Raw genomic sequence first — 12,721 nt, 5'->3', positions numbered from 1 at the left:
GGGGCTCCCCCATTCCGGGCAGGGGTGCCCAGGTACGTGTCTCAGGCCATCGGTGCTACAGGAAAAGTCGGATGTGCCTTGTCGAGGGTGGGGTGTCCAAGGCCCAAGCCGCCCCGGAACCTGACATTCGAGTTATTCGGAGCAGAACCCCTCGAGTGTGTGCCCAGCCCTGCGAACGTCCGCACAGGCTGGCCGCGTGGGACGCACGGACCAGCTCGCTCGTTCTGCTCATTTTGTGGCCTCCGGGGAAGTGTGCTTTCTCCACCTAGTGCTCCAGAGGCCACATGCTTGCCTCGTAATTTCTTTCTGACTCTGTTCTTTATCTCTGGTCCTAAGTAACCAACATATTTGACTTTGTAGCCTTCCTTGTCCCTGCAGCTCTTCTTTGGCTGTAAGTTTATTTTTATCTGTTATTTCTCAAGTATTAATTTTAGCTCTTATGTTAAAACTTGTACTTGAGGTGGAAATTCAACATTGAAATAGATAACTGTTGTACATATCTGACTGTTTGGATATCATGTATTGGGCATATATTGTTTACCTGCTATGTCTGACACATTGGTAGGGTTTGGATATTTTTAATGTGAATAAAGCATGACTGCTGTTCTAAAGAACTGACAAGCAAATTATAATATGGCGTATTAATTGCTACATTAGAGTAGGTACACACAGGTCGTGGAAGAGCACAGGCAGAAGGAAAGGCATAAACAGTAGTCGTGGTAAAGTATATGACTTAGGGAACAGCTGGGAAAGTGACTAAAACATAATGTAACAGACTTCAGGAGTATTTCAATCCGAAGCTGAAAAGATAAACTGAGGCCAGATTGTGTGCCATGTTGTGTAGTATGGATTGCCCTGTAGCCCCTGGGGACTTAGCTGTCAAAGATATTTCAAGGCTGAAATGATATTTTTATAATTTTAAAAGATTTACTACTTGCAGTGTGCAGGGTAGATTGGCGTGAAGTAAGAGAAGCTAGAAGCCTCTTAAAATGGTCAGAATTTGAGATGATTGGCTCCACACATAAAGTAGTGATTTGGAGAGGAGGAGGTCGATTCAATAATTTTTGCTATATTTAAATCCACAGGACTGTTAACTGCTGGGATGTAGGGAAAAAGAGGTGACAATGACTCTAGTTTCTAGCTTGGGAGACTGGTGAAGTACAAGTACAAGAGAAGAGTAGGCTTGATGGACAAGAAAGTGGGTTCAGCTTTGGACATACACTGAGTTTGAGATGTCTGCAGGTTTTAAGCCATAAACTTTACCTTCAAAACCTTAACTATTATGACATGTTAGAGTTAACCTTAAGAAACGTTGTATCAGGCAAGTTTGTTTATTTTAAAATTAGTCCATTCTGTTAAAGCTTTTGCTCCAATTTCGTACATGCAGAAAACTTGTAATTGAAAATGATTTAAATAAAAGCATGCGTAAGAGACTGCCATGGAACTGCACCTTCTGTACCTGCACAAATGAAAACTGAAGCTATAGTTATTAGACTGGTTTAATTAGCAGAAGAACTTTGCAAAAAGTTAAATGATGGTAGTTGTATATCACCATCAGATGCTTCAAAGAGACTGAGTTTATTCCAGTCATTTTCTTTTTTCCTCATTCAATTCATGGATTTAAAAAACCTTTGGGGGCTTCCCTGGTGGCGCAGTGGTTGAGAGTCCGCCTGCCGATGCAGGGGACACGGGTTCGTGCCCCAGTCCAGGAAGATCCCACATGCTGTGGAGTGGCTGGGCCCGTGAGCCATGGCCGCTGAGCCTGCGCGTCCGGAGCCTGTGCTCTGCAGCAGGAGAGGCCACAACAGTGAGAGGCCCGCATACTGCAAAAAAAAAAATAAAAAAACCTTTGGAAGTTTATTCTTTCAAAAGTGAAACATCTTGTTGTGTTATGAATGCTATTGTAGATTTAAGTTTCTTCATTGAAGGGGAAATTATTTGTGAATTCAGTGAATATATTAAATAAAATTTTTGGTGGAATATAACGTCATGGTAAAACAAAGTTCTTATTAAATTAAGAAACTGATGGAGCAGAACTATACTTTTAATTGATACAATGCATACGTAATTCATAAATGCAGCAAAACAAACTAGGATAGTCTACTAATTAAAAATAGAGGCTGTATATTTCTGCTTCCAGCCAAGATAGAGTAACAGGGACTAGATTTACTATAACAAATCAGTGACCTCAGCTTTCCCTTCAAGAAACTAGAAGAAGATGAGTAAATTAAACCTAAAGTAAGCAGATAAAAGGAAGTAATAGAGATCAGAGTTGAAATTAGTAAAACAGAAAAGAGAAAAATAGTGGAGAAAGTCAATGAAACCAAAAGCTGGTTTCTCAAAGATCAATAAAATGCATAAACCTGTAGTCAGACTGATCAGAAGAAAGAGAGGAGACAAATGACCAATATCAGGAATAAGAGAGATGACATCACTACAGATTCTACAGATTTTTTAAAAAAATTAAATAGTTTTTTTTTGGCTAGATTGGGTCTTTGTTGCTGCGTGTGGGCTTTCTCTAGTTGCGGCGAGCGGGGGCTACTCTTTGTTGCAGTGCACAGGCTTCTCATTGCAGTGGCTTCTCTTGTTGCAGAGCACAGGCTCTGGACGTGAGGGCTTCAGTAGTTGTGGCACGTGGGCTCAGTAGTTGTGGCTCATGGGCTCTAGATGATAGGCTCAGTAGTTGTGGCTCACGGGCTTAGTTGCTCCGTGGCAAGTGGGATCTTCCCGGACCAGGGATCGAACCCGTGTCCCCTGCGTTGGCAGGCGGATTCTTAACCACTGCACCACCAGGGAAGTCCCAGATTCTAGATATTAAAAGGATAAGTGAATATTTTAATATTTATGCAAATAAATTTGACAACTTGGATGACATGTCCAAATTCCTTTAAAGACGCAAATTACCAAAGTTCACTCAAGAGGTAATAAATAAACAGTATAGCCTTATGTGTAGGCTATAAAAATACTCCCCAAGAGTATTTTTCTTGGGGAGAAAGACTCCAGGTATATTGTTAAGAAAATTATTTTTAGAATTGGTGTTTGAATAGACTGTTTTATGGAGCCACCAGTACTATAATACAAATGTGTTAGTCAAGATATAAATATTTTAAAACATTTTAATTTAAAAATTTATTTAATGTCCTATTAAGTAAAATCAATTTAATAAAAGAGGTGTTCTGGTTTGAATGACAGATTATTTGGTCATACTATTTAAGACCCAGTTCAACTATTTTTAAATTATTTATTTATTTATTTAATTTTTTTGGCCACGTGGCATGTGGGTTCTTAATTCCCTGACTAGGGTTCAAACCCGAGCCCCTTGCATTGGAAGCAGGGAGTCTTAACCACTGGACCGCCAGGGAAGTCCCCCAGTTTAACTATACATTAAAGTTTTTTCTGATCAGCAAGGATAGTTGGCTACCTCTTAACTTCCAGAACGCATCCCGTGTACCTTTTATATGCAAAATATGCAGACTGCACAGTCTTTGAGTTATATGAGCTTGTTTCCTACTAGGTTGAAGTTCTTAAGCATTGTTAAAATAGTTTATTATTTCCTGTCCTTGTTAGGGCCTAATACCATGCTTGGCACATACTTTCAACCTGCGGTGGGTTGAATCCGCGGACCTAGAACCCGTTGGATACAGAGGGCTGAATGTATTTGTTAAATACCAGTGAATCATTAACTTTTTAAAGCCTACCCCCCACCCCACTCAACTTTTTACTAGAATATATTAGAGGAATCAGCATGGTGATTCTTTGTGTTTGGTATTTGAGAACGTATACCTCACAAGAATTGTGTGGATTGGATGAAGCAGGTAGTATTCTTGTTTTAAACATGAGGAAAGTGAGGCTCAAAGACATGTTCTCACTCAAGGTAAAGAACTTAAAGGCAGTGCTAGAATTACAACCTAGTTCTCTTGAATCATTGCTTATTTCTCTTTCCATTATACCACGCATTATTTGAAATTGAATGTACATAGGGGATTATTAGAATTGAATGTATATAAGGAGATAGATGCTAACAGTTAAGTACTATGTTTTCCTTACACAGAGATGTGTATGTGTCTAACATAAGGTTATTTAAACAGTGTCACCACTTGAAATTATACCTTTGCAAAAGATTTTGGGGCTCTTTTAATTCAGTGGCTTTTGTTGTGTTTTTGTATGATATGTGCAATGTTTTAACGTTTGGCCTTTTTACAGTTGATTTCCAATAGCATAACCAGTGTTAAGTGCATTAGTGTTCTTTTGTGCCCTTTCATGATAACACGTATAAATATAGGTTCACACTTAAACAAGCTTTTTTTCCCGACTTAATGTATGTGGACATCTAGCAACCTGTTCTAGACATTCAGGTTGTTTCTAGTTCTTCTCTACTACAAATAATGAAGTAACTCTCCTTGTACCTGTATCTTTAATGCTTGGGTGGGAGCTAATAGATATTTGCTGAGCAGAGCAAATTGAGGTACTGAATGGTATGAATGCCCAAAGTCACATAGTTGGTTGGTCCAGTTTTTTTTTTTTTTAAACCACAGATTTTTGCATGTGATCTAAAGGCTTCTCCAGCACTCACTTGAAAATAATCTGGAACAATAGAAAGTGCCCAGACTTTGGAACCAGACATGGGTTTTAATTAACTTTTTGGCATATATTAGTTGTAGTGAATTTAGATAAGACACCTAACATCCCTAAGCCTCTTCCATATAATACTTTCCTTGCAGGGATTAGAGAAAATGCATTCAGAGCACTTTACACATTGCAGTTACTGGTAAATACGGCTGTTTTTTTCTGTTGTGATCATAATGCTACCTGACATTTTGCTGAGGCATTGTATTAAATGTATCTCATGCATAATAAATTACCTTATGAGATAGTAAGTTATCTCATTTATTTCTCACAACAGCTCTATGAGTATGGGGAACAGAGAGGTTCAGTGGTCATATAGCCGGTAAATGGAGGAGCCATGGTTCAAACCTTGGCAGTTTGGAGGCCAGGCTCTTAACCAGTACACCATTACCACCATATGAACTGCTAGAGCACAGTTCTCGACCTTGGTACTCTTGCCTTGCCTTGCAAGGATTAGACACTTTGGGCCCGATAATTCATTTTGTCTTGACACTTTGGGGCAGATAATTATCTGTTGTCAGGGGCTATTCTGTGCAATGTAGGATGTTCAGTATCTCTGGCCTCTACCTACTAGATGCTACCTCCCTGCCCCCCAAGTGACAGTAGGGACAGTAAAAATGTCTTCAGACATTTTGAGATGTTCCCTGGTGGGGGTCGGGGGTGCAGAGGCATAAAAAACATCATCCTGATTGAGAACCACTGTTGTAGAAGAAGAACATATTTGGGGGACTCTGATGTGGTTGATATTAAATTAAATTTTTAAAGTATAGAATTGGAATTTAGGAAAAGGGTCAGAACTAAATAGTGTTCTGAAATTCACTGTTAAGTGGTAGCTATTTATTACCACTTTATTTTTTAATTTATTTTATTTTATTATTTGTTTTTGGCTGCATTGGGTCTTTGTTGCTGTTCATGGGCTTTCTCTAGTTGCAGCGAGCGGGGGCTACTCTTTGCTGTGGTGCGCGGGCTTCTCATTGTGGTGGCTTCTCTTGTTGCGGAGCACGGGCTCTAGGCACGCAGGCTTCAGTAGTTGTGGCTCGTGGGCTCTAGAGCGCAGGCTCAGTAGTTGTGGCACACGAGCTTAGTTGTTCTGCGGCATGTGGGATCTTCCCGGACCAGGGCTCGAACCCGTGTCCCCTGCATTGGCAGGCGGATTCTCAGCCACTGTGCCACCAGGGATGCCCCTATTACCACTTTAAAAATAAAGTGTACAGTAAGGAAAAAAGGAGGCTGCGGGCAGAGCTGTGGAAACATAGCAGCTGAGTGAAGGGAGTGGATGAAGAGGAGCCAGAGATTGAGAGAGACTGAGAAGGAGCCATGGGGTGGTGTCCAGTGAAAATAAATCTTGAAACTTTTTAAAGTTGTCAAAGGAATATACTTCCACTGTAATAATTAGGAAATAGTAAAGGTAGGACTAGGATTTCACTGTGAGCTTTATCAGTTTTACCATTTTAATTTGTCATGTCTTATCGCCCCCAAATGTGCTTTTCTTTCAGTTAATATTTTATTTAGTGGTGAAGGAAAAAAAATGAGTTATTTTGTCTTCTGAAGAAATAATTTCTTATTTCAGGTTGCCGAGGAGCCCAAGTAGAAGAAATATGGAGTTTAGAGCCTGAGAATTTTGAAAAATTAAAGTAAGTATGTTTTTACTTATGTTAAAAGTAATATGTCTATACTTAAGCAAACTTTCATGAGTTTATTTTACTTGGGTTACCTTAGGCTGAACACATTATCTCCTTTAAGATTTTTTTCAACTGTGTGAGGTAGGTATTATTCCCATTTTATAACCAAGAACCTGAGGCTCATAGATAAGTAATTTGCAAGGGATTCAAAACTAAGTCTCTGTAATTCCATATCAACAAAGTACTGATAGGTTGATTTTTTTACAACTTTCACTTATAGATAAATACTGTTAGAACATGGAACACATTTTAACATAAAACACATGAATAATAGGCCAGTCTACAAAACTATATTTGACAGATAATGTATATTAATAGTAATTCAGAACTTAAAAAAATTAATTTATTTTTGGCTGTGTTGGGTCTTCATGCTGCACGCAGGCTTTCTCTAGTTGCGGCGAGCGGGGGCCACCCTTCGTTGCGGTGCATGGGCTTCTTATTGTGGTGGCTTCTCTTGTTGCAGAGCACGGGCTCTAGGTGCGTGGGTTCAGTAGTTGTGGCTCATGGGCTCTAGAGCACAGGCTCAGCAGTTGTGGCGCACGGACTTAGTTGCTCCGCGGCATGTGGGATCTTCCCGGACCAGGGCTCCAACCCGTGTCCCCTGCATTGGCAGGTGGACTCTCAACCACTGCGCCACCAGGGAAGTCCCAGAACTTTTTTTTATACATTATTACATTGCTTCTTGGGGAGGTTACAGTTCAGATTCCAAATATTGATGCCAGGAAGTACCTTCCTCTTACTCTGTCCTGATTTCTCTGGGCCTCTCCTTAACCCCCAACCTCCAAGCATTGACTCTGGATTGCAAATGGAGGGCTAGGGAGTTTTCACTGTGGGGAGCATTCTTAGGTCCTGGAATGGGGACTGTAGGGATATGTTTTTTATAGTAAGGAGACAGTTCCCTCCCCCCTATTTTCTTCTTCCGCACAAAGAGAGCAGTCATTTTAGATGGAATAAGAGAGAAATTCTGGCTGGATGATCAGGGAAGGTTAATTAAAGATGCATCATTTGACCTGTCTTTAAGGGATAGGAAAGATTTTTGTTGCATGGAAGGCAGTGGTGAGAGATAGACTGGAGAGAATCCTAAAGTGGTGATTTAACGGTTTGTGGGCAACAACCGTTCCTTTGGGGAGGTGATGATTTCATTATGTGTGAGATGCAACATCCAGTCATACTGTAGTGTGACGGTTGCTCATGCATCCAATAATTATATGAAGGTGACGTCCTATATTTCTTAATATTTATGCTAGCAGCCATTTATCTGTAAACATCCTATGTGAACTTTATTCATGTACATCAGAATTCAGTCTAGGCTTAACAGCTTCTTCTAGTTTTGCTATGTTCTTTCTGTTTTTAAGTGAGGTAATATAAGGTAGAATTGAATAATGCACAGATTTGAGATTATTCCTTTCATTATAATTCCATTTTAATTGATGTATTTTTTTTAAGTTTTGTTAGCCGTGTCTTGGGCAACATTCTAGTAACTATGAACAGCAATAGAAATCTTTAAAAAATTTCTCAAGTTTACTTCATTTGCATTGTATTTGTTAAGTAAATGACCAACACTTAACATATTGACAGTGTGTTAAAAGAAGCAAGGTTTGGTGTCACTAATTTGTATTTTTTTGTTTTGTAGGCCAGTTCATGGGTTGATTTTTCTTTTCAAGTGGCAGCCAGGAGAAGAACCAGCAGGCTCTGTGGTTCAGGACTCCAGACTTGACACGATATTTTTTGCCAAGCAGGTATGGTCCTTGGATACTGTGGAGTCTCAAGAGCACCCCTCTTTACAAACAGGACTCTTCCACCTGTGTCTCTAGTGTCGCAGTTCTCAAACTTCTCGGTCCTAGGACTCCTTCACATTCTTAAAAATTATTGAGATCCCCAAAGACCTTCTGTTTATATGGGTTATATTTATTAGTATTTATCATTTAGACATTAAAACTGAGACATTTAAAATATTTATTAATTGCTTTAAAAGTAACAATAAATTCATTACATGTTAATGATAATGTATTTTTTAAATGAAGCATAAATATCTTTACCAAAGCAAAAGAGTAGTGAGATGAGTGCATTATTTTACATTTTTGTAAATATCTTTAATGTCTGGCTTAATATTAAGCACACAGCTGGATTCTCCTATCAGCTTCTTTATTCAGTCTGTTGCAATGTTTTCGTTTTGTTTTGTTTTTGGTTGAAGTATATGATTTAGTCTCACACATATGTGTAGTTGGAGAGGGAGAAGTATGTTAATTTCTTTTCCAGGAAATTATGGATATTCTTTGATATTATATCAAAACTCCAGAAATGTTCCTCTCCTAAAGATTGGTTGCAGTGTGAAATCTGAGATCATATTAATGAACTTTGTACTTTGATATATAAAAATCCTTTGGTTTATCTTGCTCTTCAAAAGGATCTTTTACTCTTGGAGGATCTTATAACATTGTGCATCGGTCATTTTGAAAATTTACTGACTTAGGCAGATTTTCTAAATGTTGACACATGCTTATATATGTTATCAACAAGTCACATATGTTAATATCAGCATCTGTATCATTAGAAGAATTGATAAGTATCCTGAAACTTTTAAACTCACAGTGGTGGATCTATGGATCTGAATCTTACAAAATCCTAATTTTCACTTGAGAATTCAAATTTTATGAAGGACAACAAATACTATCAGATGTTTTCCTTGAAGTGATAGACTCATTACACTCATTTTCAAGAAAATATCTGCCAGATACCGTCTGAACAGCCGTATTTGTCTGCTGTATGTCCTTGCAAGTAAAAAATGATGTTCCAAGAAAAAAGCAGCCAACTTAGCTGACAGTTCAAACAATTTCACTAATGCCTTTCATGGAATCAATTGGCATGTTTTGGTTTGCAGCTGAAGTGCTTTATTTGTACCACCTGTTTCACTCAACCACTTGTACTCTGAGGTCAAAATATAATAAAAAATTTACTGCTTTATCAAAGACATTCTTCACTAAAACTGGTTTTTGTTTTGTTAATTTTTAAAATTACGCACGTGTGTCAGTGAAACAGTTTAATGCCACTGCCTAGGTATATGCTAAAATACCAGCAGTTTTACCCTCGATTGCTGTTGTGCTACAGTGTAAATAAGAAAGCAGGGGAAAAAAGCAAAAACTGTTTTGGAATTATTATGGAAACAATTTTGAGCTCACAAACCCCTTGAAAAGGGTCTTAGGAATTTCCAGGGGTACATGGACCCCACTTTGAGAACTGCTGTTCTGGAGTATACAGTGAAACGTTTAACCAACGTTATTAGATGCCGCCTTATTTTGGAGTCCATTGTTTGGAAAAGCTGAAAAAGAAAATGATGAAAGAGGTTTGATTAATGTATAAAATCTAAGCTAAATATGATCGCATTTGTTTGAAAATTGCACTTATTTCTGAGACTCAAAAAATTGCTTAAGATAATCTCATTAACCTTTAGGAAGGTGGAAACAATAAAACTGCTAATTCTCATTACTGCCCTTTAAATCAAACGTTTACTATTCCACTTAGTAACTTGTTTTTCCTTTTTCTCTTATTTTATTACTTCTTTCCATTTCCCCCCCCAACTTTTAAAAATTGAGTGTTTTTAGAGAAATTAGAGTTTTTTTGCTTTACTTCAAGGGTTTGGAGAACATTATTTTATCATTGTGTACTTAAAATATCTTAAGTTACAGAAATATATAGTGATGAGTGAATATCCCTGTGCTCCCACACCCATATCTACTAACCCCTTCTAACAGTTTGACTCATTCATTTAATGAACGAGTAGTTGTTGAGCACCTCCTTTGTGCTGGGCATTGTTTTAGGTCCTAGGGATGTAATGGTGGATAAGGCAGGCATGTGTCTTCTTACTGGTAACAACTATCACCATAGCAGTACCAACAACAGCCCACATTTACGATGTTTGTTGTGTGCCAGATATTGTGCTTTAGACATGTTATTTATTTGACCCTTGCAACGGCCCTATGAGGTATTACCCTCATTTCACAGATGAAGAAATTGAGGCCTAGAAAAATTAACTTACTTGCCTGAGGTCACACAGCTAGTACATGGTGGATCCAGAATTTAAACCTAGGTCTAAAGCCCAGGTTGGTTGTTCCACCTGCCATACTGCCTCCCACATTTTCTATTCACTTGTTAACACATTCTTATTATCTTTTTTTTTTTCTGAAGTTGTACTGTTGTGCAAAATATTTTGCATCTTTCTTCACTTAATGATAAAAGTTTGACTTTCAGTGCACATAACAGTATTAGCTAACATATTGAAGGCTTATCAGGTACTTTTATATGTATTATTTTTTAGTATTAATTTATTTGTAGTAACTGATCCTCACAATGACCCTATGTGGTTTTACAGGTTCCTCGTCATTTCACAGATGTGGAAACTGAGTCCCAGAGAGGTTAAGAAACTTGCCCAAGTTATGTAGCTAGTCAATGGGAGAGCTGGGTGCAAACCCAGGCACTGTTGCCTTGAAGTCTACACTCTTAACCATATCACAACACCACCTCTTTTAAAAGTATTCTTAGTATAAGCGTCCTATAATTTATTTAACTAAATTTCTTAATGATAAACATTTTGAGATTCTAATTATTTCTCTAACACAAATAATCCATTTATAAATTGTAATATTTATCATTGTACTATAATAGTTATAATCACTGTTTGTGATTTTCAAGATCTAGGTAGTAGAGAAAAAGTAGGGGACAGATAGTTTGGTCCTTCAGGTGATTTTTCTCCTTTTAAAGACTTTTTTTTTTTTTTTATGGTATATAAGAATCTATACCCATGATATAAAATGTAAGCATTATAGGGCTTCCCTGGTGGTGCAGTGGTTGAGAGTCCGCCTGCCGATGCAGGGGACGTGGGTTCGTGCCCCGGTCTGGGAGGATCCCACATGCCGCGGAGCGGCTGGGCCCGTGAGCCATGGCCGCTGAGCCTGCGCGTCTGGAGCCTGTGCTCCACAACGGGAGAGGTCACAGCAGTGAGAGGCCCACGTAACGCAAAAAAAAAAAAAAAAAAAATGTAAGCATTATAAATGTACAATGTAGAAAATAAAAGTCCATTATAATCCCTGCTCCAGAGATAACCACTTAAAACAGTTTATATTTTTCAAGATTTTTTCCATATATATTTGTGTGTGTATTTAATTATATTTCTTCCTTACTAAATTGTAAACCCAGGAGTTTTCATGTATAATCCCTGACACATAGTAGGTATCTGATAAATGTAGAAAGAATATTACAGTTAAAGAACCCTAGGATTCACTAAGACACTAACGATGACTGACTTATAGAGGCCTAGGTATTTTTAAGGTAGAAGAAAGTACTCTACAAAGAAAAAAAAATGATACTGGAGTATGAATTTATAATTTCTAGAGTCCCTTGCTACTTTTCTAGTTCTGTATTACATTTCTACCTTACTATAATTTAATGTTTTATTTGTATTACATTATTCCTGCCATGTTTATTAATATGCCAGATTAGTAATTTCCCAATTATATTGTATTTTTTTATACTATATTATGCCAACAATTTCTATTAAACTGATCAGTAATTCAACAATAATATCTATCTGTCTTTTTAGTGTATGCCTTCTATGAACCTGTGCTAGAAATTTTATAGTATATATTACATAAATATATAATCCTTGGTTCTAGGCTTCAAGAGCTTATAGTAAAGATTTCCAATCCAGGGTCTCTGGACTCTGAGGAATATTTTCAGATATTTAAAACATTTAATTAAAATTATATTTATTTGTGATAATGTCATACAGATTAACTAAATACATAGTTTTGGTATTTATGGATGGAATTGCATCATTTTAGAGAGGTAATACTGCCTGTCTTATGCTAATCATATGCTCTAATTGGAAGTGTGCATATGTGTGGATCATTGAGTAACAAAATATCTAGAAAAGGTGTCTTCTAGTAGTTACAATTTGTGTATAAGGATCCAGGAATGACCCTTTTGGTAATGCTTCTCTGCAGAACATTGTTGTCTTGTTACTGTTTCACTGATGAGAAAGCTAAGGTCTGTCTGACTTACTGCTTTAGGTCATTGGTACTAGGTTTGTGTGACTCCACCTGTTCAGTCTTTCAGGAAAGAATGATTGAGTGTCTGCAATGTGTCAGACACTGTGCCAGGTGCTTGGGGAATGATAAACAGTCAGCAGCCCTCTCCTCAAGGGTGTTTAGAGCTTAGTGGAGGAGATTGGTATTAATCAGTGAAATACAAAATTACAGTGGCAATAAGTGCTGCATGGAGTGAAATGAGAACCGTATTGTGAAGTTCAAAAATAATCTATTAAGACTACCCTCCCTTCGGACACCAACTACAGAGTCTTGGGTACCACAAACCACCCTGACTTCTGATACTTGCAAGTTTGGGGAGTCCCCAAGACC

The 12,721-nt window shown here is 37.9% G+C and overlaps 1 protein-coding gene across 4 annotated transcripts in view; it reads left to right on the top strand.

Moving 5' to 3' along the window:
- The window catches only part of UCHL5 (ubiquitin C-terminal hydrolase L5), a 47,147-nt gene that overhangs the window by 544 nt on the left and 33,882 nt on the right, over window positions 1-12,721 (top strand). For all 4 annotated transcript variants that reach the window (XR_004486524.2, XM_033439182.2, XM_012535214.3 and 1 more), the window contains exons 2-3: window positions 6,197-6,260; window positions 7,942-8,047. Coding sequence is in view for 3 of the 4 variants with exons in the window: in XM_033439182.2 (XP_033295073.1) it covers window positions 6,197-6,260; window positions 7,942-8,047 (170 nt within the window). In the remaining variant the exon portion in view is untranslated. The remainder of the gene's footprint in view (window positions 1-6,196; window positions 6,261-7,941; window positions 8,048-12,721) is intronic.

Source organism: Orcinus orca, chromosome 1 (assembly GCF_937001465.1).
Source record: "Orcinus orca chromosome 1, mOrcOrc1.1, whole genome shotgun sequence".
NCBI lineage: Eukaryota > Metazoa > Chordata > Mammalia > Artiodactyla > Delphinidae > Orcinus > Orcinus orca.
Note: the sequence above shows the minus strand (reverse complement) of the source record. Positions and strands in the feature narration are given on the sequence as shown.